Below are 25,984 nucleotides of genomic sequence, written 5' to 3' on the forward strand. Positions count from 1 at the left end.
TCCCATGATGTTCTTGAAATTTTAGACTTAGAGAATGACATCTAGGTTTCACTTTTCACTGCTTTGGTGTCTATACCCTCAGAAATGTAGCGGGAGAGGTTAGATAGATGGTAGATAGATGACGCAGGACACTCAGCATCCAAAAAATGATTGTTAGTTACCTTTTCATAAAAATACAGCTATATATCCAGTAAATGCTGGGACACCAGTGGATCGATAGGGGTGCTACTTCATCCTTTAACGCAGTGGATCTGAGCGTCAGTCTTTGCTGTAAGATGGGTCCAAGAGCTAGACCCAGAATTGAAACAAACTGATATAATTCCAAGGACTGTGTTATTTCCTGTATAGGGGCTACTGGCTCATTTATTACCCAAATCAACAGACCATTCTGCTGCCAAAATATTTCATTATCTGTGGAAGGAAAACATTTTTGGTATGCATGTCAAGTGCTCAGATAACATACTTATGTCTTGCTTTTTGGCTAAAGAGAATCTGACCGCATCTGGAAATTCTTTTGTGTCACTGCCTCTCTGAAACTACTTCCCGTCTGCATCACTTGAACTCAGTAAAAGGCCATCCCTGTGCTTGTGAAGTGGGCCCCATCTGGGGGACTTCTCCTTCTCTGATTATGTGTAAATTAATTTAAGGGCATCCTCTGTTTTACAGAGCAGCCTAGTGGTGTCCTGCACTCTTGACTTTCCAGCATGTTGGCCTGAAACACGCAGAGGAAGTGGTGGGGGAGGAGGGGGATTGTTTTAGCCATACCCTAAAGCTGATAGAAACAAAATTCATTGGCTCTTATCACAAGAAGTGAAAGTGCTCCTGAAATAATGGCAGACTCATATAGATGTCAAAATTGTACAATGGATCGTGCTCTCCCTTTCCTCTGGAACACTGGTTTTGGGGTTTTGCCTCTTTATTTTCTGTGTCAGTTTTGGTTTCAGTAACACCGTGACCTTTTCAGACTCGGTACAACTTTTCACAGTGATGATTGCCTTAAGGGATGGGGAAGGGATCGGAGAAAGCAAGTACTTTACTTAGAAGACAGTTTTCAGTTAGAAAGAGAGAAGACATCTGGAGTTAAAGTCATGCTCTTTTACTTTCTGTTATTAAACGACACTGGGTCATTCTTTGACTTCTTGCTCCTCCTGCTCCATCCCCAGCTCTGCAGGTCTGGCTCTGGCTGTTATTGTTGATGGCTGTTAGGTGCTTTTAGTTGCCTTTTTCAGTTCGAACGCAGAACTCTTTATATGAGTCTTCATTTGGCCCTTCATTTGAGCATTGAAGCTAGGAGGGACCGTCCAAAGCTAGAGCCTTGAGTTAACTTAGCTCAGGTTGTTGTGATCATCACAGCGTTTTTCCTCTTTGGATTTTTGTATATTTATATAAATACCTTGGAACCTCTAATTATGCATAAAGGTGAAAATCAGAACTTGCCAAACTGCTAAGCAAGGGGTCCCTTTTCACAAAGCAAAAGAATCCATCACTCTTCAGAAGGACTACCATAGGATCCCTTTGAGAACTTCTCATTACCTTCAAATGGTGTGATGCACACACACACACACACACACACACACACAAAATCTTGTGTTCGACATTTCAGATACATTCGTAACTTAGAGTTAGACATATTCGTAATAAGGAACTATCTAAAATGGTTATCACTGTTTCTCTGCGCTGAAACAGTGTCATCAGTAAATGGATGGGGAAGCACACACCCCTTATAGGTTACTCTGGGTCTGTATTGTTACAAGACTTGAAATGAGTGGTGATACATGAAAATATTTGCCTTAAGATTTATTATTAATATATTATCATCTTTTACTGTTCTTTGGTCAATACCAAGAAACAACAGTAAATCACAGCAACGTGATTTAACATCAGACATGATTTGAAGGGCTCTGTAAGACTGTAAGCAACAGGGGATCACAGTTTGCGTTTTGCTGAATGGATACCATGAAGCTATCTTATTTATCTTTCTAATACTAGACATCTTGAGTCAGCCTCATTAACCAGCTGGTATCATTTCTCAGTCACTGCTAAGTACTATTTTTATTTAAAACCTTCAAGTCCTAAAATGAGTATCACCACAGCCATCGTGGTAAGTGTTCAGCCTCCTGTGGCAGAATAGGGACTTACTGTCTTCTTGTACCTTGGTTCTCAGAGTAGGCGATAGGTAATTGAATTAGCAAAGCAGGCATGCAAAACATTCTCTGGGTTTTCAAACTCCAGTGTGTGCCTTCAGAGAAGCAGGCGGTCAGTCGGGGGCCGGTCATGTTTACCCAGTTGCCATCAGCTGTGATTGGTGTAACATGATAGGGAAAAGTGGCCCAGGGATGTAACAGAGAACTTAAAGTCAATGATTAACACAGACATGTGAGTTAACATGAAACACATGTTATTCAGAAATGAACCGATGCCCTCTTTAATCCAAGTCAATTCAACAAACACAGCTTTTAGATCATAGCTTTTGGTTTTTTTTCTACCCCAAAACCACATTGGTGATGACTCCATGCATGGCTCGTGGGGAATACAGCTGTCATTGAGTTTGTTCCTCTGCTAATTAATCTTCCATCTCCCTTTTATTGGCTGTGCACTGCTTCAAGGGGCATCAAGCCAAGGATACTTTGGTGACCCTCCCCATCCCTGGAACCCCAGCCAGCTGGAGCGTGGTCAAGAGATGGGGCTGATACTGGTAGAAAGGAGACATCTATGCCTCAGCCTGTTAAAAATATACTAAGAATACCACATGGTAATCCACATGGCCCAGATCACACATTCTCCTGCTTCAGAGCCTTCCCCGGCTCCCACAACCTTCTGGGTAACCACCCCCACCCCTACAAGGCCCTCCTCCATGTCCAGGCCCACCTCTCCTGCCTCATTTCTGACCACTACTGCCCAACATTCATCCAATGCTCGACCCACGAGAACTCCTGGTCTCTGGTAGAGTCAGCTCTACCGTTTGCACCGCCATGCTTTTACACATGCAGTTCCCTTCTGCCTGGAATTCCCTTCCCCCTCCTCCATTAACTCCAGAAGTTTTCTTTATCCTTCGAGATCCACCTGAAGTGTCATCTCCACTCAGTCAGATCATGATGGGGCTGACTTCCTGGTGGAGGGAGAAATTTGTTGACAAGATTTATAATCATAACAGGAGATGTGCTCTGAGGGAATGCGAATGGATAAGCAATGGATGGTGATCAGGGTGAGTCTGGGCCTCAGTATGTGGAACAGCAACTGGGTAGCCTGGGTATGAGGAAGACGGAATGGGACAGGGAGCATCCTGGTGGTGACTTTGGAGATGTGTTTCTCACACATTCAGAGTTTACAGGTACATGATAGCTTACTTAAGCTCTCTGGGCCTCAGTTTTCTCATCTGTAAAATGGGGGTGAAAATTAAGGAGACCAGATGCCATAGTTTACCTGGCACATCCGTGATAAATGTCTCTGTCTGAGTGACTTCCCAGCTTCACTCTCAAAAGTGTCCCAGTTTGGACAATACGTCATATGGTCACCCTACTGGTAATAGAGCCCATCACACATAGGTGTAAGGATTCAATGTATGCCATAGCTCTTGGAAAGGCACCTAATTAATATTCCCTCTTATGTCTGAACTCAGTCCAGAGATGGGACCACAAGCAACGAGAACTGGTTCCTGGGGTGATGTGCTTGGGACATGAGACTTAAGAAAAAGATCAGAGGACTTTTCTGTATTTCCTGTTTTCAGGCCCCGGGACAAGGGACTGTATTAGGGCTGCTCTATTCTGTGACCCTGGGGGAGACCTGTGTCCTTGCTCTTGCTCTAGGTCAGCAAACAACTCTTAGATGTGCCTGATGGAGTTCCCTCCCCTGAGCCTACAACAGGGAAATACCCTGTGTCCTCCACCCCCTTTATCAGACCACCTCAGCCTGGAGAGTCTTTAGAAAAAGATGTCTTTTTCCACCTGGTGGAAGATGACAATAACATTTACAGCAAAGGGTAGACTCTTGTTTTCAGTATCGTAACCATGGAGTCAGCCCTGATCCATGCCTCAAACCCAGTATTTCATGAAGCAAGTTCTTGCCAGACCTCCCAGAGTGAGCTGGAGACATTTCATCCTCTGACAGGCCTGGAACTGTGGCAGCTTCTGACCTCAAAGACCCCCTTGACCGAGGCTGACCCAGGCTCTGCCACCAAGTGATGCCCACTCCTTGGGCTCCCACAACCAGGGCTCCTGACAGTTCCCCAAATCGCCACCACCTCTTGGTTTCAACTTGCACAATATTTTCTTTGGGGTAGGGGTAGTGGGGAGAACAGATGCCAACAGGAAACCCTCAGTAGCTGCCTTGGCAAAGCTCAGCCTCGACACCATGTCCCGCATCCTCTTGTCCTGTTTTGCCTGGTAAAGTCCTTTTGTTCAAATCACAGCAGCCATGGACTTTGTCCAGCTCCCAGAGGTCCAGGGAGATGAGCAGCTGTGTCACAAGAAGCATTTAGACTCAGACAGCCTGGTAGCACATGAGGAGTGAGCAGGGGGCAGTGGCCAGAGTCCTTGGCCAGCCAAGGAAACAGCGCTGTTGCTCATGGGCTGGGTAGTGCTTGGGTTGTCTGCAACACGTGAAGAAAGCGTTACTTCCCCTTGACTTTGAGCAAAGAGGGCATTTAAAACCCAGTTGTGTGGGGTGGGTAGTCCATAATTGCTTATCTGCCTAATGAGATTAGGAGACCCCAGGCTCGAATGAAAACACACGGTAGCCCATGAGGTATGGAATTAACAACTGAGGGCAACCTTAGTGACCGCGTAGGCCAACATCCTAATTTTATAAATGAGAAAACTGAGGCCCCAGAGACCCGAATTGGCTCAACTGTTAGGAGGCAGAGCTAGGGGTGAAGGCAGGGACCCTTGAGTGTTCATCAAGAGCTCCTGTGCACAGAATTCCTTCGCGGGGTGCCGGCACTGCCAACAACCAGCCACATGACCTTGGACGAGTCTCTGAACTCGGTTCCTTATCTGTCAGCTGAGGCCCCAGGACCGCGTGATCTCGGAGCTGTCTTCCAGAAACAACACTCTGTTGCCTTCCAGCCCAAGAGATAGCACAGAACAGCCTGGCCTCCCAGCCAGCAGGCACTTTTATCTCCCATAGGCTGGGCAGGAGTCATTTTTTTTTGCCACAGTGGCAGAAATGGGTCAGGCTGGAGGACTCTGGGATTTGCAGGCTTCCAAGCTGGTGTTTCCTATCCTTCCATGAGGGTAGAAAGAGAAAGGGATGCTTTTCCTCCACCTCTTCTCCACTGTGACTCCCGCCCCAGCCCCATCCTCAGCCTCCGCCTGAGAGGCAGCGTGGGGAAGTGGTTGTAAGCAGATCTCTGGAGCTGGAGGCTGTGCCCTAACCCTGCTCTGTGGCCTGCTAGCTGGGGGACCTCTGGTGGTCATCTGATCTCCCCTTGCATCTCACTTTCTCCATCTATAAAATGGGGATAGTAAGAGCACCTGCCTCAGGGGCTTGTTGTAAGGACTGAATGATAATACGTGCAGTGCACCGAGAGCCTGGTCCACAGCAAGGGCTGTCCAAGCAGCAAGTGTTACTATTGTGGCTGTCATGTTCATATCTATGCAGCACACACAGAAGAGCCCCCCCCCATCTTCGATGACCCTGGCCAGGCACTGAGATGCTGAGTTTTAGCCAAGGGGGACTCTATAATAGGACTGCTCGTCTGAATCTGACTCCTGCAGCACCAGCAACCTTCTGTCTCTCTTTGAAAGGGGACCACCCTGAACCTCCCAGAAAAACATTGCTTTCCCCGATTGAAGTGATTCCCATGTAACCACAGTCGGGAGCACAACTGGCCAAGATTTTCATTCACCACCGACTCAGTCTCCACTTCCCTTCTCCACATTCCACTGGGGGCAGATTAAGTGTCACATCGCATCACATCACATCATCGTCATTACCCTGTTCACGGGCCACCCCAGAAGCTCCCAGTGGAAGAGGAAAACTAAGTTCGGAGCCATGACTCTGGCCCTCGGTGCTGACACTGAGGCCCTGGCCCTGCCATTCGCAGCCCCCTGCCCCTCTCGGTGGGCGTGGCAAGAGGACGGCACCAGCTCCTTGCACTCGAAACACACTTGTGAAGCTGGCTGGGTTGGGACTCTGTTTCCGAGCTTCCTCTCCCTGCCTGGAAACCTGAAGCCCCAATTTGCAGAGCAAAGAAGAACTCTGCCCCCACCCTTGATTTTAATTAGGGGTGGATGTGTCCTGCAAGACTCAGGTTCTGTTTCTCTAAACCCAGACCAAATGTGTTTGGGTGGCCAGGCCTGATAATCGTAACAGGGACGTGCATGCCACAGGGCTGAAGAAGATCATTTTCCAGTGGCCTATCAGCAAATGTCCACTCCAGAAGACAAGCAGGGGATGTGGAGACCCCCAGGCTTCAGAGTGAAAAAATGATGGGGATTAAGAGCGTGAATATGCACATTCATGTTCTCAGATGCCCAGTGAACACAAATGTCTTCCATCTGCAATATTCTGCATATGCCTAAGCATAGAGTAAGCCCCAAATAGCACATCTCCTACCCTCCTAACGAAGCAAATTTAACAATTTTTTTTTTTTTTTTTTTTGCCAACTTATTAGGAATCAGAACTGTGGTTGTGTTTGAGGTGGGGAGTGGGGATTGACTGGAAAGGAGCTGGAGGGAACTTTCTGGAGTGATGGACATGTGCTGTACTTTCATGGGGGTGGTGGTTACTGGATGATTTCATTTATCAAAATTCATCAGACAAGTCCTTAAAATCTGTGCATTTTAGTGAATGTGAATTTTACCTCAATAAAAAAGTTAGGAAAATCAATTAAATAGTCAACTATCTACTTATAATATTTAATTTAATCCTGTAGTTGCATACTTAAAATCATATAAGAATACATTTATCATATTACTCTCTCTTCATTCTCATGTTTCATGAAATAACTTTATTCAAATGTGCATCTTTTGAGATCAATGTATATCATTACTAAGCCACTTTTTTAGTCAGTAATTTTCCAGAATATATCATCTTCAGTTTGTCTGGTTTATATGAGATGCAGAACTCTGTGAACCCATGTTTGATGCTATTTGATGCTGAAATTTTATTGTAATACACAAGTATCCATTTGCATAGCATTATAGCAGTTGTTTTTCTCATTTTTCTTACAATTGAATATTCATGCTCCTCACCACATAATCAACTTAAGTATTCCTTTCCAAAATGAGTTTTCAAATATTTATCACAACTTTCAACAATTGCACCCAGGGAATAATCACCAAATATACATTAAAGCTCATTGCCTCATTTCCATAACTTCCCTTTAGTGACCTTTAGAATCATCCAAAACTAATGTTGATTGAGACCATTTCAGGTTAGAGTGTTTTCCCCAAAGTTTGTAGTTCAAATAAAGTAATTGAGAGAGTCCCAAATTATGAGAGACGGTTAAAGGACAATAAGTCCCAAACTATGAGAAACTTTTAAAGGCAGTATTCTCTTTTCTACCAGTTAATTTGAGGAAATAAACCTTCATCTCCTTATTTTCAGACATGTAAAGTAAATGCTGGAATGTGTTCAGATCAAAGGAAAAATAGAGATTAATTGAGCACATTTTGGTGGTTTTGTTTCATAGTTCTTTATTAAAACATTAGTAGTATTAGCTTAAGTTAGAAGTTTCATGCAAAAATTTTAAACCTTGCTCTCTACCACAAATGAAAAGTTGAAACATTCCTGAATAAATTCAAACACACTATATTTCACTCAAGGGCATTAAAGAAACAGATGATTCTGGTTAGCAATGGGATTATAAACACACTACATTATGAATTACAAATTATTAATTTTCTGGTCTTACCTCACATTCTGTCCAGTCTTCAGCTACAACCAGTATGATATGATGATACAGAAAGATTTAGTTTTTTTCAACAGTTCCTTAGTTTAGGCATCAAAAAGAGTGCTGTTCTTAAGAAAATCAACTTGAAAGGCTACACACTATTTTGTTTTGTTGTTAATGTTGGTGTTGCTCAACACCATTGCCATTGCTGTCAGAAGCAAAATCACATAACTCACCAGGAGTTCACTGGGCTTGGAAGGTCCTGTCTGGCTCAGTGCAGTGGTGGTTCAGCTATTTCCTTGGTAGCAGAACCCTGGTTTTATATGCCATCGTATGTGGTTGAAGCTCTGCTTGAACCCAGAGCCGTCCTGCTTACTGTCAGTTCTCTCTCTCTCTGGGAGGACTCCTAAGGGGTTTTACTGCAACCTGGGGGCTCCATGGAACAGTTTGAAAACCTCTGACAGTAGATCACCCATAAGGCTTGGTCTCAGAAGACCTGAGTTCAGGACCTGGGTTCTTGACTCTATGGTTGTTGGCAAGTGACTGGAGTCTCATTTTCCTCATCCAGACAAGAATTGCCATAAGCATATGTTGTAATTGTGCTTTGGAAACCATGGAGTGTAAGGTTTGTTTTGTTCCTTAAGCCTTACTATTTCCTAGTCGCATTTCATTTCCGTGTTGTGTGCCATCTCATCTTAATTATTTAGGGTCTTAAGATCTACATTTTCTATGGTTTAGCCCTGTTGATGCTATAACTTCTGCCTTTCAGCCTTTGAGCCATCGTTGTCCACTGGAGAATGGACAAGGGGAAAATGTGAATTCGGGCTCTACTGCTACTGCCTTGACAGTAGCAACTCTGGGATCATGATCCATCCTTGGGACTGACCACTCTGACAGGCCTTTCTTCATTTTCAGGTGGGCCAAGAGAAGGGAAACTGCTCTTTCCAGAAAAACCCAACCCCCTGCATCATCCCTCAAGAACAAGAAAATATCTTCCACACAATATTTGCTTTCTTCACAAAGTCTGGAAGAAAAGTCTTGGTAAGGATTTGCTTAGTGGCTGGGGTAACACGGGTGGTCCTCACTAGGAAGACAAGCCTGAGATTAGAAGCCAGTTTTCTATTTGATATTTAGTATTTCTCAAATCTGGTTTTAATCAATTGACTTATTATAAAGGCACAAAAACTGTGGTCAACTTATAGTTTTCAGTCTGAGGTTTCAATCAAAGTGCTAAAATTTTTTTTTTTTTTTGAGACAGAGTCTCACTCTTTCACCCTGGGTAGAGCACAGTGGCATCATCATAGCTCACTGCAACCTCAAACTCCTGGGCTCAAGCAATCCTCCTGCCTCAGCCTCCTGAATAGCTGGGACTATAGGCGTGTGCCACTGCGCCTGGCTAATTTTTTCTATTTTTGTTAGAGATGGGGTCCTTGCTCATGCTGGTCTTGAACTCCTGACCTCAAGAAATCCTCCTTCCTTGGATTATAGGAGTGAACCACTGCACCCAGACTCAAAGTGCTAAAATTACATTCCAAATTCTATTGCCTGGCAAAAGGAAAATCTTTGCAACCCACCAAGTACAAAGTCGAATGTTTCTCCAACTAGTATAAGTCTAAATTAGAATGATGATTCTTATACAAGCACTTTGGAGAACTGTTTGGCAGTATCTACTAAAACAAAACATATATGTATCCTGTGACCCAGCCATTCCACTCCTGGGTATATCCCCAGGAAAAATGAGTGCTCATGTCTCCCAAAAACATGGGCAAGAATGTTCACAGCAATCTTATAACAATCCTGGTAACAATCCAAATATCCATGAACAAAAGAATCAGTAAACAATTGTGGTATATACATACACTGGAATATTACATAACAATGAAAAATAACAAACTACTGCTAACACAACAACATGAATGAATCTCACAGACATGATATTTAGTGAAAGAAGCTAGAGAAAAAAAGGTCACATATTATAATATTTCACTTATAAAAAGCTTAGACATAACAAAAACTAATCAGTGGTGATGGAGGTCGGGATAGTGGTAACTTTTGGAGGAATGCTGATGGGATGGGGCACGAGGGAACCTGTCTAGGTGCTGGAAATGTTCTACATCTTAGGGTGGTGTTTCTCCAGGTATAAACATTTAAAAATTTATAAAGATGTACACTTCAGATTTGTTCTATTTACTGTATTTTTTTTAAAAGTGAAGGTATTGAAGATGGCAGCCTAACACTTTTCCACAGCCTCCTTTCTCTATGTCTTTGGTTATATTTCTTTAGCTCCTTATTTCAGCCCAGGCACATCTTATGTGTGTCATTTCCTTCCTCACACTCTTCTCCCATCAAGAAGTGTGACTGCTTGCCACTTGAAACAGTGGAGTTTTTTCACGTACATAGTAAGGATAATACATCTATTTTTAGAAGCCCTTAGAATTGTTAGATATGGTGATATCTAGTTGTTTGATAATTATGACTCTGTGTCTGGCTGAAAATTTTACCCTACACATGAAACAGCACAAAGATATGTGTATACATTTTGGATCCTACATTACAAAAGAAAAAAATTCCCTGTTTTGTAACTTAAATTGGAATTTACATTCCTATTGTAACTTACGTGTTTTCTTGAACAAGCGTCACATGACTTTTTACTGCTGTGATTTACCTGACCTAAAAATGGGCATGAAAGTGTATTTGCCACTGCACAGGCAGAAATTGCATAACGTGGAAGATACGTCTTATGTTCAAACTTGTAGGAATGCTTTCAGAATACAGAATGTAAGTGTGTTTCTTTTTAAAAACAATTATTTCTCCTTGTGAGATCCAATTTTTTAGTGGGAAAAAACAGGGAGCTTCCTTCTCCCAAGTGAGTGGTGTTTGACTTGAGGGCAGGCTCTGGTGCCCTCCAGGTGGGAAATCCCTCCAATGCCCTCTGGTGGTGAGAAAGAGTGATTGCATCTTCCTGTGGCTTTCCTCTGCCGAGAATTGCCTTAGACACCAGAATAGACAGAAGCTCATGGAGCCCTGCTGCTCTATAAATTGCTATGGATTTGTCTTTCTTTTTAATACCATCTGACAGTTCTCTGCTTTTTCTTCTAAGGACTGTGAAAAACCAGGAATTTCTTGCCTAACAATGCACTGTAACCTTAGTGCTCTTGCTAAAGAAGAAAGTCGTACTATAGACATTTACATGCTGCTGAACACAGAAATACTGAAGAAGGTAAGTCCTAAGGAACTGTATCCTCAGCATATATTTAAAAGCATTTGAATTGGTTTCCTTATGACACTCTGGCAGCCCCTTTTAAAACTTTTCTGACAAGTGCCATTGGTAATTCTGCTGCTACAGGATGCTGGAGGAGAATACTAGACCCTTGCTATTCAAAGCGTGGTCCAAGGACCGCCAGCAGCAGCACCAGGGGAGTTTGTTAGACGTACAGAATCTTGGGCTCCACTCCAGACTTACTGAATCAGCATCTTCATTCTAACAAGTTCCTCAGGTGTTTTGTTTGCACATTTAAGTTTCTTATACTTTAGCTTGCATCAGAAGTATGGAGTTGTTAAAAAACCATAGATTCGTTGGAGGTATAGTCTGAGATTTTGCAGTTCTGACGAGCTCCCAGGTGATGCCAATACTGCTGGTCTGGAGACCACGCTTTAGATCAAGGGTTGGCAAACCTTTTCTGTCAAAAACTAGTAGAAAATATTTTTGGCTTTACAGGTCTTGCAACTACACAACTCTGCCCTTGTACTGTGGAAGCAGCCATAGTCAATACTCAAATGAATGGGCATGGCTTTATTGGATTAAGTTTTATCCAGTAAAGCTTTATTTATAATAACAGGCAGATTTGACCCATGATTCCTAGTTTAGATGACACCTTGTTTCAGAAAAGCCCAACTTTTCAACCTCAGGTCACTTTGCTATTATGAGCTTATCAAAAGGGGTTCATAAAAAAACACCACAATCAGTGAATTGGTGGCCCTTGAAGAATCATACAAATTTACTATGATTTATTTTAAGATAAGAGCTACTGAGTATGAGAAGCCACTTCCACCAAGTTGCTATAAAAATAATTGCAGTGAAGATAAAACAAAATATGCATGTTAGCCACAGGGATTCTATTTATTTTTCTTTGGAAAGACTGAATGTGTTAATCTATATAAACCCATCAATGTGTGAATAAATATCCTTAGAAAAGTCACTCCATGGTTATGTTTAAACAGGCACAGCAGTGACATGCTGACCTGAGAAGATGCAGGCACCGGGGATGTTTTTCCGTTGCCTGTCTGTAGCTGTTACAGCCCCCACGCACCCGAAGAGGGCTGAGCGCAGTCCTGGTTTCCCTGGCTTGCTCTGGAAGGAAACTGGTTTGGGGCAAGTAGGGCTCACACAGCAGCGCTTCCCTGTTGTAGCTCTCCCGTCATAAAGGACAGTGTTAGAGGGGGACCAGGCATGAATTAGAGCGCCACTGGCTATCCTCTGATTCCAGAAGGGAGCCTGGAAGCCCCATGTCACAGGACGTACCTTCCTGGCATGGGTTCCCAGGTCAGGTTGGAAGGACTGTGATTGTGCATACTTACCTGTCCTGTCCACCTTCTTGACAAATGGCACTGTAGATGGTTTCATTGCCTGTGCCACATTTGCCACTATTGACAGAGCCCTGATGTTGGCACTGATGGCCCAGAGCCACTCTGATGTCCCCTTTGCCCTCAATGCAGAGACCTCTGCTTGCACTTCAGTCATTTGCGCTTAATCTGATTGTGTGCAGCTCTGCAGCCTGGTTCTTCCACATTTCTCTTCTGGCAACCTTTCGCCAAGGAATATGTCCCAGTGACTGCTGTCCCCATGGGCCAGCCAGACCAGTAGAGCCCCAGGCAAGAGAGTGGAAAGCTGTAGGGTGTCATAGGAGGCCCTAGAGGATCATTCTCCGACAGCGCTTTCAGCAGAAACGAGCAGAAACTCCAGGTGCAGAGGAAAGCGTAGAACGACGCTGGCCTGGAAGCCAGATGGGGCCCCAGCTGCTCCTGGAGCTTGAAATACAGAGCGCTGGTCCCCCTGAAGCCAGCTACAGCCTCCCTCGGGGAGTCAAGCCCGCGTGGCTCCAGGCCTCCCTAAGGATGTGGAGCAGCGCCAGCCTTGTGGCTTGCCTGGGCCTACTGTTGTGTTTATTTTCCTTTTGACCTCAAGATCTGGCCCCAGACAAGGGAATTTGAGGTTTTATTGTTTTGACCTTAACAAGTTTTCGTTTGAAATGTAGGATCTGATTTTTAAAATCATCAGAGGATTCAGATTTCTTTGAAAATGTTCTTCTTCTAGTCCATACGGCTTTCTTCACTGATTCTGTAACCACAGGAGGCCTGTCCCGTAACAGGCTCCTGGTTTGCTCAGCCTTTAACTTTGACAATTATCATCATTATTGTTACTATTATCATTACTAATATCCAAGATTATTAGTATTCAAGGTTGAAAATACAGTATTCCCTGATACATAAAACCACAAATTTATAAAACCATTAAATTGGTAAAAGATTATTTGCATACAAAATTATTTACTGCTTAAGGTGAGCTAACTGGAGCAATTCCTTTGAATGACAAGCTTCCCAGAAGCATTTAAAGTTATGTTTTATGGTTTATGGTTTAAAAAAAGAACAATAATTTGTGCATGACTTCCAGGTAAAGTACACAAAATGGCATCCTCGTGTGCCATCCCGGAAAGGTCTTTGTGGTTTCTTTGGCAGAGGTGAGCAAAGGGCCTCATTGGAACTGTTTTCTATAGAGTCAAAGTCTTCCACTTTCCTGTTTTTTTGTAGGTTTAGCCAGAAGTGTGTCAAAGCTGGCATCTGAGTGTGAGCCTCCCTGTATGGCAGGCAAGCTGAGCAGATATGGGGGGGTGTGCCACAGGACACCAGGCTGGCAGTGCCCGGCCACCCCCATGGGTGGAATGCCAAATGTGCCGGTTCTCTGCGTTCTTTTCCCGTGGCGGGAGCCAGGCTGCCCCTTCGCTCTGTGATCAATGCAGCACCACCTGTACCACTGGCTCTCCCCTAGGCCACAGTTTTGCCAATCCCTGTCTTCTTCCACATTGCTTCTCCATCCCTGCTTTGGAGCCATTTTCTCATTATTTTGGATTGGTGGCTCTGAATCAGAGCCCACAGCAAAGTTTCTGACTGCCTCTGGATGGTGGGCAATTCCTGAGTCTTAGATGTGCCCCCCCAGTCCCCTTTCTCCTTAGGCTTAATTTATAAATCAGATGTTCCCCCTTCCTCATCTCTCCATCAGGTACCCTCTTTCAGTGTTAGCTGGATTTGATCCCAAAACAACTTCATTTAAGAGCAAAGAAGGAGTTAAAATAACTCACGTGAAGGGTTCGAGGGTTGTGGTCAGGGCAGGAAGATGCCTGTAAAATGCAGATCAGATGCCTTCTGTAGAATGCCAGGCCTGGATTTGTTGTATACAATTAAACAGCTTTATTTATCCTCAACTCTTTGTGAACATGTCAATATCAATATCCAAATATCTGGCTCTTACCACTTGTAAACCACAGCACAAAAGCTTGCATGTGTTGATGACTGGCAAATTCCATAGTTTCTCAGCATCCGCTATGATCTGAAAGAATTCTCAAAAGAGACTCTGGAAGTCTATGTTTATGTGGGCGCCTGGGATGCAGAGGTATCTAGTTCAGTGATAAAATTTTTGTCTGGGCTGTGTGGAATCTTGGAATTCAGTTCTGCCTAGTCCCTCTCAAGACCCAGCCATTATCATTGAAAAATCTTACAGCAAATTGTGTTATTTCCTCCGTAGGACAGTTCGTCTGTTATCCAGTTCATGGCCCGAGCCAAGGTGAAGGTGGATCCCACCCTTAGGGTGGTGGAAGTAGCCAATGGGAACCCAGAAGAGATGATGGTGAGTCAGCCTCCCCGGGACAGCCCTCCCCAGAGGGCGAGGGAAGCTGGGCAACTTGGAGACTTGAAGCTGGGATTTGAGGATAAAGACAGTCTCTGAGCCAAGATGTTGGGTTTGTGGTAGACCCAAGATTATGCCTGCCTTGGCTTCCAGGCCCCCATGGAGAACTTCTATAGTTTTTCTTATTATAATAGCATTGTTCTTTAGGATGCCATCATTATGTGAAAGTTTCCTACTATGATTGGCCAAAGGAAAAATAATCTGGAAGGACCCTTGATAGAGCTTGGATTTCCACTCTGAAGCCAGGACTATTTTTGCCTTTCTTAGACCTTTCCCTGAAACCTCACCTGCCTTCCCAATCACATTATGGATAAACACTGGGTGTTTTAAAAACAAGTTGAACAAATTGAAGAGGTCACATCCGAACTGCCAAGACCTAGAAACTTCTCTTTCACCCTCTACCTGCCCCAGTCTCATCCATCAAGTGCAGTTGGCGTGCAGGCCTCAGAGACGGGAGGGTGCAGTGAACCACGAGGCTCAGATGTGGGGGTGTGGGAGAGGCTGGAGGGAAAATGTGGCCTTGGAATTTTACTGCCTTTTATTGTTGTTCCTGGGGGAGTGGAGAGGGCTCGTGTTTTGCTTGACACCCACACTCAGATCCTGGGGGAATAGACGGGGAGACAGCAGCCTAGGAACTGCTTTTGCCAGTGAGCTGTGCAACAGTGCTGCCTTTCTGCACCCCTTCCATGGATTTGGGCTTCTCTCAAGGGGGACTTACCCTCTTTTGGAAGAGTCAGTGTTGCTGTGAGAAATTTGCAAACAGATAAATTCATAAAGATGATGTACTTAAAAAAGATTGTTCACTTATGCTCCGAAAGCAATGGAGACACCACATGTCAAAATGTCAGAGTGGGGATCAGAACACAGCCCACTCTTAATAAGGGTTGGGAAGGGTTCATATAGAAAATAAATCCTTCCCAACCCGTCCATAAAATCTCAGTCCTGCTTCTGTTTCTGGTGAGCAAGAGACAAGAACATCAGCAAGTTCGGGATGAATGTGAACCCCTGAATGGTCCCATTCAGGGGTGTTGGCGCTACACGAGGGGCTGGGCATTCCATGCTCAGTGCCGGGAAGGAGAGTCACATGTAGCCCTTCCTGCACTGTTCACTTGGAGAAGTTGTCCAAGAACTGATTTTGATAGTAGAAACTGAAGGGAATCATGCTGGGTGGTTCACTACTTAGGGTCAGTTTTTCTGGCAGATCAAATATTTGGAGTTGGCTTTTAGCTTTTCCTTCCTGCCTTCTGGCCATTTAACTGCTAATGCAGTCCTTCACCCAGGAAATGAAAAAGAGAGGGGGTCCCCTGCTCATTGTCATAGTTCTGGTCAAAAAGTTTTATAGAATTATGTAATACATGCCCCGCCTGAGAGGATTAGAAGGTTCTGGTAGACCACAGTGTTATCAAGTAAGAGCTAATGGAAGTAATTGACAGGTTTTCTACACATGGAATCCCTTGTGTAGATGAAAAAATATCACTGGGCATGTTGCCTTCGGTTAGAGGACCAAGCTGTGGGATCCAGGAAGATACTGCTTGACATCCCGTAGTTGGCTTCTGAGTCATCTGTACTCCCCCAAAATGCCACTTCCATTAATTACTGTTTCATTTTGAGCACTGTGGTGATATTTTCATTATCAAGAGTTCTTGGGAAGAGGCTGGCTTTTATTTTATTTTTCTGAGTGCTCCCAAGAAAAATTTAACATACACAGGAATCCCACAGTGTCCCTTCTTTTCTTTCCATGACTTTGTCTTTTCAATCCGTGAGTTAAGATGAAGTTCTACAATCTGTTGTTCTCAATTTTCCTGGCAGGAAAAAAAAAAAAAAAAAATCTTTTCTGAGTAGGAAGGTTTTTGCCTTTTTAGAACAAACATGTTCTTTCCTGTGTAATTCTTCTGAACGCCTGGCTCTCTGTCAACCCTCCGTCTGAAGGGGAATTTCCATAGAGGCCAGCCACCAAATTTAAGTCAGGCAAAATTTCACAAGATTTTGGATTAAGCACCAAATTGTTATGCCCTTGGAAGGAGCAGGAAATGTACTTGTATCTGGTATCAAGCAGGAGTGGATGAGAAGAGGAAAACAATCTGATTTTTAGCCATATAACGCGTACACAATGGTAAATTTAACTGATAGAGAAATCAAATAATTTTCCTGTGATTCTTTGTCTTTTATGCCATGGTCCAAGCAGTGCTTTACAGAGCATTTGGGTGGCCAGAAACATATTGTAGATTCTTGAGGCATTTGCCTTGTTTATTAATGGCTGGCTCCAGAGTACTTCCCAGGGAGCACATTAGCACGTGTCCAAGACCAATCACAACAACCTTTCCTGGCTTCCCACAGACCCAAACCTGAGAATTCCAGGTGAGATTTGTGTGACTACAGAATGAGAGTGCTGGCTGCAAGGTGCCAGTATTATGTTGAATTTCATATTCAACCCAATTCTACTTATTAATACTTTTCAGGGAGTAAGTGGGGGTCAAGGAGGGAAAGGTCAGAAAGTGCTGGTTGGGGCCCACAAAAATAATAAAAATGAAGAGCAAGAGGAACATAGCTAATTGTGCCCTGGAAAGCTGGCCCTTATAAAGAGAAGGAATTCATCTCAGAGAGGTACTTCAGAAGGAAAATTTGAGTAGGCTCCAGAGACGTTTATACCTACGCATGCAGCCGTAGAAAGGTATCAGATGATATTGAGGGGTTTGGGAGGAAGTGCCTGACCCCTGAATTGGCCACTGAAGTTCACAAATGAGGAAAAAGACTCAAGTACCCCATATCTGAAGAATCATTGCCAACATTGGAGGCCAGAAACTCCCCCCAGGCAAACCAAGACTTTATAGAATTGGCTCTGTTACTGTGAGATACTGCCCCAGCCTCCCTTCTCAGTCTGTATAAGAAGCTGGCATGAATTCTTGGTATTTTATTGATATTTTCAAATAGCAGAATATATGATAAACAAGTAAGTCCACAAATGAATAGGTAAGCTGCCGCCATGTGAAGTGTGCACCAGACTGAGATCTTAGGTGCAAGCAGGAAAGGCCGTATCTATTTTGCTTCAGCAAAATCAGAATGGGTTAGAAGGATATGTGGTAGCTCTCAGAGCTGCCAGGAAGGCTGGAGAAGCAGCCTGAAGATATGAGAGTGGTCCAGCAACCTGAGGGATCCAGGCTGGGTCCAGCTACAGGAAGTCTGGCCTGGAACCCTGGTGACTGGGCACAGCTGTCCCTGGCTTCCCTCCACCTCCTGCTTGGGAGTCAGGCAGGACGCTGCTGAGGTTAGGCTCCTGTTCGTGGGGACCGGGACCCCCAGGGAGGTGGGGGGGTCACTGTAGTGGGGAGGAGGAGCCCTGCCTTACCTGAGAATCCCCCTCCCAACTCCATGTTCCGCAGCACTGGAAGTGGGGTCTCCTCCTACAGTGAGGGTCAGTATGGGGCCAGCCAACCTCTGGCTCTTTTTGAACTCCCATCTGAGCCAGAATCTTAGTTGAATCACGTAGACACTTTTTTGGTGGCAACTTCCTGGGCAAGCTGCAGTCTTAAGGAGAGAACATGGAAAGCTTTGTCCAAAGGTGGTTGAGGAGTGTTTGTGCTTTTTGCTTTGTTTTGTTTTAAGAAATAACATGCCTCCCTCAGGAAACCCCAAATGCCATCCACATCCCTTACCCTACACATGGGGAAAGAAGTCCCCAGAGATCCCACTGTTCCCTTCCTGGGTTAGGACGACTGAGTCCTTTCTTCTAGTGGATGAAGGGCTCTGACACCTGGGGAGAAGAAATGACTTGCCCAAGAGCTTACAGCAGCCAAGACAAGGGTTGGATCCAAAATTTTTGGCTCCCGGCCTGGTGGTTTTTCCCTCTCCGTGCATCCACTTGGTCACGTGGGAAGGCACTGAGCCCTTTTGGATGAAAGGGCCCAGGCAAATGCAGAGCTATCCAGATGGAAAGAAAATAATTGACTTGTTTTAAAGCATCTCTGTTAAAGCTGCCCAGGTGCCCGTGGAGCCAGCCAGCTCCTTCAGACCGAACCTGGCTCTCTTCGTTCCAGCTGGGACTCTCCCTTCTCAGTCTAGCCAGACCCCAGAACGAAGCCTCGTGACTGCAGCCGAGCTTTCGCTTCTGAACAAACCTCCCCAGTCAAGCACTTGTTGATCAGGACGGCAAGGTCCAGCTTCATGTTCTCTGAAGCCATCTAGGCTCAATTCTGTGTTGGCCCTTTCAGGAAGTCAGAGAAAATCCTGGATTCAAATTCCATCTCCCCTGAATCTTGCGTGACTTTGGGTGTCCAGTAAACTCTGTGAACCTCAGTTTCTTCGTCCATAACGTGAGAAAGCTGCTTCCTGCTTCCTGCTTCCTGGAGTTGTTGAGAGGGTTCAGCGATGCCAGTAGGAAGCTCCTAGAGAAAGGGCAGGCGCCGGCCACTGCCCAGCACACCCGAGCGTCTCCACAGCCCTCCCAGCGGGCAAATGCCCCTTCGTACCGGTGCCTGATGCTGCCCTCCCCCCGCCCCAGCCAAAGTCCAGAGGGGGCATTTTCTAACACAGCAAACAAAGATTACTCCAAAAGATGCCATTTATTGTTCCTTTGTTGTACTGCTTCTAGATGCAAAGTTTACAGTTTTTGCTGTCAGGAACTAGACTGTGACTTGTTCTTTACCATTTATGTGGCTGATTACATTTAAAACCATGTTCCATATGACAATAGAATTTTCCCCCTTGAACCTCAAGTTACGTTGAGGTGTAGGGTTGAGAGGAGGGTTGGAAGGCTTTCGCCACCACCTTGCACTATCAGCAAAAGGTGCAGGTGGTTCTTTCTCCCCCACCACCCCCACATGTAAGAATTAAGCTTTGAACGTCAGGAATTGAGAAAAATCCCAAACACATGAGTCCTATATTGTAATGGTCATTATTTGCTTATTCGTTTGAGGGATATAAATTGAGGGTGTGCTAAGGGCCAGACAAGGTCCTGCCCTCCCAGAGCTGAGGGGCAGCAGGCAGTCAGCAAGGATGCACATAGGGTTTTAGTTCCAGTAGAGGCTAGTCCCAAGGGAGTAAGCTGCTTTAGATGGGGAGGTCAAAGGAATGTTTCTCCAAGGAAGCTGAGACCTGATAGGTGAGAAGGAATTAGCTTGCCAAGCATGGGGAACAGTGTCTAAGTTGTGGGGGGGGGAGCTACATGAAGATGCAAATGGCTTGGCATGTTTGCGGCACTGAAAGACCAGGGCAGCAGGAACCTGGTGAGCGGTGCAGGGAACTGTGATGGAAGATACAGGTAGCGTCCACACCGGGTAACACTGCTGGGTAGTTACAAAGGAAGGCCACAGATAGCTTCTGTTTTGAGCAGGGAATGGCATTATCCAATGAATATTCTGTAAAAATCACAGGCTGCTGTGTGGACAGTGGATTGTAGGGGGAATGGGTGGAAATAAGGAACTTGTTAGAAGGCTGTGACTGTCACCTGGCAGGAGTAATGGTGGCGGAGGAGACAGAAGTGAACAGTAGATCTGCAGCAGTGAAGCTGTGGTGACTGGTGCCGGTGGCATGTGGGGAATACCTGTCCTGAGGGGTAGGGAGGGATCAGACGGCACCTTGGCATAAAGCTCCTTGCATGGCGCTTCCACTTCGGTGCTTGGTTAATCATGGCCGTCTCTGCGTAAAGGGACAGCCAAGGAGAGGGTGGACCAGATGAAAAATGAGTCTCCCCCAAACCCTCGAGTCATGGCCAGCTTACCCTAAATCAAAGGTTTCCAGGTACCATTATGATTAGGCTTGCCTCGAGTCTAACCCCTTGCTCCTCTGGCCCGTGCTGCGCTGTTGCCCGGCGCCCACACACAGTGGGAGCGCCATTCGGAGCAGGTGGGAGGAATCAGTCCTGGGTAGTGAACAGCTGACCCTCTGTCTTGGGAGTGACCCTAAAGCCCTCAGAAGCACATCATGTTCAGACTTTGTGGTCAGTTGATTCTGGGACTCTTCCCAGTGTGTCCTGGTCCTCAACCAGTTGCACAGATATGCAGTCATGAGGAGAACCAACACTCCTTGTTGATTCTTAATAGCTGGAGGCAAGCGAGCTTCCCTTGTCTTCCCTCTCTAAAGAGCAGTCGTGCAGATTATCGGGGCTAGTAGGCAGAAAACCGTGCAGCATAGCGCCTGGCACCTATTAAGTACTCTACAAATGGGGCCCCATTTTTAATAACAAGGGAATTAGCACCAGCCCACCTCATTCCTCTGAACATTCTAACAGAGCAAGGACTTTCTGGAACATGGCACCTGGCAGACGTGGGGCATGTTTGACATCTCTGTTTATCACAGCAGAGACTGAACGTGTTGATCTTGCCAAGTGCACAGTTTATTTTCTGTTGATTTATGCCATCACCATAAGTCTCCCTGATCTGAAATGCTTTCTGAAGGCTGTGTTCTTACGGCAGCTTGAGACATGGGTCTGCTGAGGACATTTATTCTGCCTCCCAACAGCCTTTGTCCCTCCTCCCTCCCCCACATCGTTACTGGCTGTTAGGTGTAATCAGAAGCAGGTGGAAATGTCATTCCATTGTCCCAGATGTTCTCTCTTTCCACTTTTTATTTTACGTAACTTTGTTCCTTCTGTTGAGACAAGCATGTGATGTTGACTGCAGAGAGCATCTTGCTGTTGTAATTGACCTTTAGCCGGCCTGGGTCTGGGGTTGAATCTCCTCTTGGGTGGTGTTGATCAGGCTGTCCTCCCTCACTGGAAGTCCTCTGTCCGGCAGAGGCCTGGGCCAGGTATACCCCCATTGTGGTCATATTCTCAGGCCTTATGGAGACCTGGGCATTTCCAGCTGTTACATTAGGCATATTTGCTGCGGTCAGAACATAAAAGTTTCCAGAAACACAGAGTGAATCAAGTGCTGTGGTCAGGTTCGCCAGCTGCCTCAGACTGTCGTTCCCTGACACCAGCTTGCCAACCTCAGTGCATTAAACTTTACAGCAGCAGGCAGGGTGCCCAGCATCTGGGCCTGCATCACCCCAGCCTGATGTCTGCCCGCCTCAGAGGCTCCCCTGAGACAAACCCGCATGTTCCTCATTTTCTTCTGTTTTGTTGATTAGCATCCAGTGCATGAGCCCTCCAGCCAAGGTCCGTGCCAAGCCATCGTCCATTCCTACGCTGGACAGAACTCTTGCCTTTCCTGTCTCTCAGGCTCTCACCACCCCTACAACCGCTCCCCTAAAACCAGCAGACTCCCCTGCATCCTCGGTCGGGTTTCTATTTCCACACCACCTCCTTTCTTATTGGCGGCCTGGATCTACGTGGAGAAAGCACTTCTGCTGCAACCCTCTTACTTGGGCTGTTTGTTCCTCGTACCTCCACAGGCAGTTCTCCCTGCTAATCTGTATTCATTCTGCAGCTAGAGTGCTCTTTGCAAAAGGCAAATCATGTCACTGTGCTGCTCAACACCCACCACTGGCTTCCCATTCCTCTTACGGTAAAGCATATAATTCTCTCTCCAGCCTCATTGTGAACACCTTCCTGTGGCTTCTTGTTCATTCTGTCTGCTCCAGCCCACTGGCTGATGGCAGCATCTCACCCTTGCCAAGCTCACTGCTGCCAACGGGGCTCTGCACATGCTGTTCCCTCTCCTTGGAATGATCTTCCCTCCCTTTTTGGCTAGTTAACTTTTGCATGTCCTTTAGCTCTTAGTTCAAGCAGTTCCTCAGGGAACTCTTTCCTGACCCCTAGGCCTCTCTAAGAGTCTTTTGTAACCATGAATCTCTCCCTTGTGGCATTTTCCATGGTTATAATTTTGCATTTATTTGTCTACCCTGGCCGGGATTCTATAGAAAGAAGCTGGAAGTTCTATGAGGACAAAGACAGCCTGTTTTATTCATCAATGAGTCTCCACAGTTGTCTAGCACATAGTTGGAGCTACATACACACTTGTTGGATGGATGGATGGGTAAAAGGATAGATGGACAGACAGAATGGATGGACAGATGGACAGACAGATGGGTGGGTGGATGGGCAGATGGGTGGATAGATGGCCAGGACTCCCCCAAAATCAATAACATTTGACAATGTATTTTTGAAGTAGAGAGAAAATAATCATACTTGGAGACTCCAGCTCCAAATCCCATCGTCTCTTTTGTTGCAGACTGAACCATATTCATGTTTCATCTGATGTAATGGCAGAAAGGACGTTGAATTTATTAATTTGTGCATTCCTGAATTATGTAGTGAATCCCTACTTTGGTTCAGGTGATAGGAATACATGCATTCAAGCCCTTGTTCTATAAGAATTCACAGTTTGCTGGAGTCCATAGACAAGAAGATTCATCGTCACCTAAGAGAGAGAGAAGGACCTAGAACAGGGACTATAAAGTATTCCGCTGCAGTGTTAAAACCATGTTCTATGGAGCCGTGGGTTTTCTTGAGTTGGTTCAGGAGCTGCTGAGGCCAGGGTGGGCAGGCTGGGCTCTAGCTGCCCACCTTCCTTACAACCAGAGAGCCCCCGCCTTTTATGTTTTATACATGGGGCTGCTACAGTAGGTTTTCTCTGCTAAGAGATTGAAAATTGCTATGTTTTCAAGAACTCAGAAAATGGTTAATTCTGCTGAAAATAACGAGAACAGGACAGGCTTCTGGAAGAGTCATTTTTAAAAAATTATTTTTTACTTTGCTTTAAAATACTTATTTTTTAAAAATTTTAAATAGTAAAAAGTAGAAAAGAGAGAGAAATAATCTAAAAAACACCTATTTGCTTTTTAAGTTTCCTACCATTTTTCTGCAAAGCTGAAGTTTTCTCTGTAGTGATATTAAATGACATTCTGATATTTTTAACTTTCTTCCCCCGTGTTATTACTGCGTTTTCAAAAGTATCTAAAATTTGGAAATCAGGCAAAAAGATGATTATGTGTCCTTTCAGTGTCGCACTAGAGCATTGCCTAGCCCCTCTCTACTTAAAGTGTGGTCCAGGGACCAGCAGTGTTGCATCAACAGGAGCGTATTTGAACTGTAGACTCTCAGGCCCCGCTCCAGGCTCGCTCATTCAATCTGCATTTCCCTAATAACAAAGTTCCTCATGTGAGTCTTATACATGATAAAATTTGAGAAGCACTGATCAAACAGGCCTGCTTTATAACTCTGCAGAGCCCAAATTGTGTGAAGTTACATATTAACTTGTAGAAGACTGATAAATTATAAATGACTCTTGCCAGTAAAGATAAAAATGATTTTGTGTTTGAAAATATAATCCCAAAGGTTATAGTTTATCACTTTGCAGGATATTAGCCAACTGTGTATTTGATTTAGTAATCTGATGTCAGCACTTTTTTTTCCTATGAGTACAACTTTTTTCAGATCTTTCTTTAAACTAATCACCATCCGCTGACTACCTCAGTAATGAATTAAATAAATCTTTAACCAAATTCACTATATATTTGCATGAGAATCATATGTTTAACTTTTTGAAAATTATGCCTTGACAGCCAGCTTTATTGTCATCATTTCTAATAGCTCTATGATACTCCACTTTGTGATTGACCATAATTTGCTTATCTGTTGCCCTATTATTAGATTTTGAGGATATTTCTAATTCTGCACCAGTATAAATAATTCTGCACTGAACATCTTTGAGCATAAAACTTTTTCTGTGTTTTATATTTCTTCCCTTTGACTAAGTTTTCAAGCACAGAATTAATGAGTCAAAGGGTACGAACGTTTTTAAGATGAGCAGTAATGGAGCTTGTCAAACGGACAAGGAGGGAAGGGCATTCTGGGTGGCAGATGCAGCCCGCAGGGAGGCTGGGGACCTTCATGGGGGAGAGGATGCAGACTGGCTAGAATGTGAATATGTGTCTGGAGAGGGGCTGGAAAGGCAGGAAGGAGACCAGATTGCAAAGAGCCTGGCATTCTGAATGAGATGCTCAGTATAAAGAGAAGCCATTGGTAGTGTAACTTGAGAAGTGACATGATTAGACCTGTGTTTTAGAAAGACAACTCTAACAGCAAGGGGTCCTCTCCAAGCCTCCTGAAATAGTTCTGGTGAGAGGCGACTGAGGCCTGAGCTGGCATAGTAACTGGGGGTGGAAACAGAGGATAGAGAGAAAAGATGTTTAGAGAAGTGCAGAGGCTTAGCCAGGATCTCCCAGCTCATGAGCGGTGGATTTGAGACTCGATCGTCAGTGTTTCTCGACTCTCCATGTAGTCCATGTAGTTCCCTCCTTTGGGTTTTGTTTTTTAATCTAAGATGTGACTTCTTAGAACTGGAGGATGCTCAGATCATCACCCGTGGATGAGGTTATTAGAGTCATGATGTGAGAGACCGGGCTCTGCCAAAGCGTGTAGCACCCGTCCAAGAGGAAGAACAACATCTCTAAAAATAATAAGAGACGAAGCCCACATTCCAGGGAAGTGACAGGCATTCTTGCGGAATTTGCCAGACTAAACTGAAGCCGCTACTCTAACCTTTTCTGTGTCCACAAAGCCAGACCTCCAACGTGGCTTTGCCGGGATACAGATTTCAGTGTCCCTGAGAAGCCATCTGGGTTAGCACAGGGGCTTGGCTTTACAGCTAACCCCCGCTGAGCTCCCAGCCTGGCTCAGCAGTTCATTGTCAGCAAGAAGGTTTCGCAGACTTTTATTACACGATCAGGTACCAGGTACTTTCAGAGAACTGTCGCATTTTCCATTTCAGAACCCGTTTCACAGAGAAGGAAACTGGGAGTTGTATCGTGGTGGCCTAAGGTGGCAGCAGGACCAGGATTAAAGCTGGCCCCCGTCCCACTCCGTCTTCCCTCATAGTTCCTCACAGTTCAGCTGGAGAAGAAACTATGAGAAATTGTGGATGTGGGAGGTGATTTGATCCACAGCTTTTTAGGGACAAGAACTCAAAGACGTGAATCTGCCTGTCTTTAATCACTAATTTGAACCAATAGTGGATTTAGGATGACCGACCTCAGAGCCCGTTCCTGTGCCACCCCCTCCCACCCCCCAACCCAACTATCCTACCCTCAGGATTGCCTATTGTCTGAAAGTCGCTCCTCGTAACAGCCCTGAACTGGAAACCACCTCCGTGCCCACCAGTGGCAACAGGGATAAATAAAGAGCGGTGCGTCCACACTGTGGGATGCTATGCAGCAAGGAGAGAGGGCGTGCTACAACCTGGGGGAACCTCCCCAACATAACGTCGAGAGAAAGTAACAGGACACAGTAGTAGTTCACGCAGTGTCAT

The 25,984-nt window shown here is 45.1% G+C and overlaps 1 protein-coding gene across 1 annotated transcript in view; it reads left to right on the plus strand.

Moving 5' to 3' along the window:
• The window catches only part of ITGA9 (integrin subunit alpha 9), a 323,466-nt gene that overhangs the window by 283,417 nt on the left and 14,065 nt on the right, over positions 1-25,984 (plus strand). Inside the window, exons 24-26 of the mRNA XM_069475539.1 lie at positions 8,750-8,875; positions 10,935-11,054; positions 14,634-14,735. Of these exons, the coding sequence (XP_069331640.1) occupies positions 8,750-8,875; positions 10,935-11,054; positions 14,634-14,735 (348 nt within the window). The remainder of the gene's footprint in view (positions 1-8,749; positions 8,876-10,934; positions 11,055-14,633; positions 14,736-25,984) is intronic.

The sequence above is a fragment of the Eulemur rufifrons genome, chromosome 7 (assembly GCF_041146395.1).
Source record: "Eulemur rufifrons isolate Redbay chromosome 7, OSU_ERuf_1, whole genome shotgun sequence".
Lineage (NCBI taxonomy): Eukaryota > Metazoa > Chordata > Mammalia > Primates > Lemuridae > Eulemur > Eulemur rufifrons.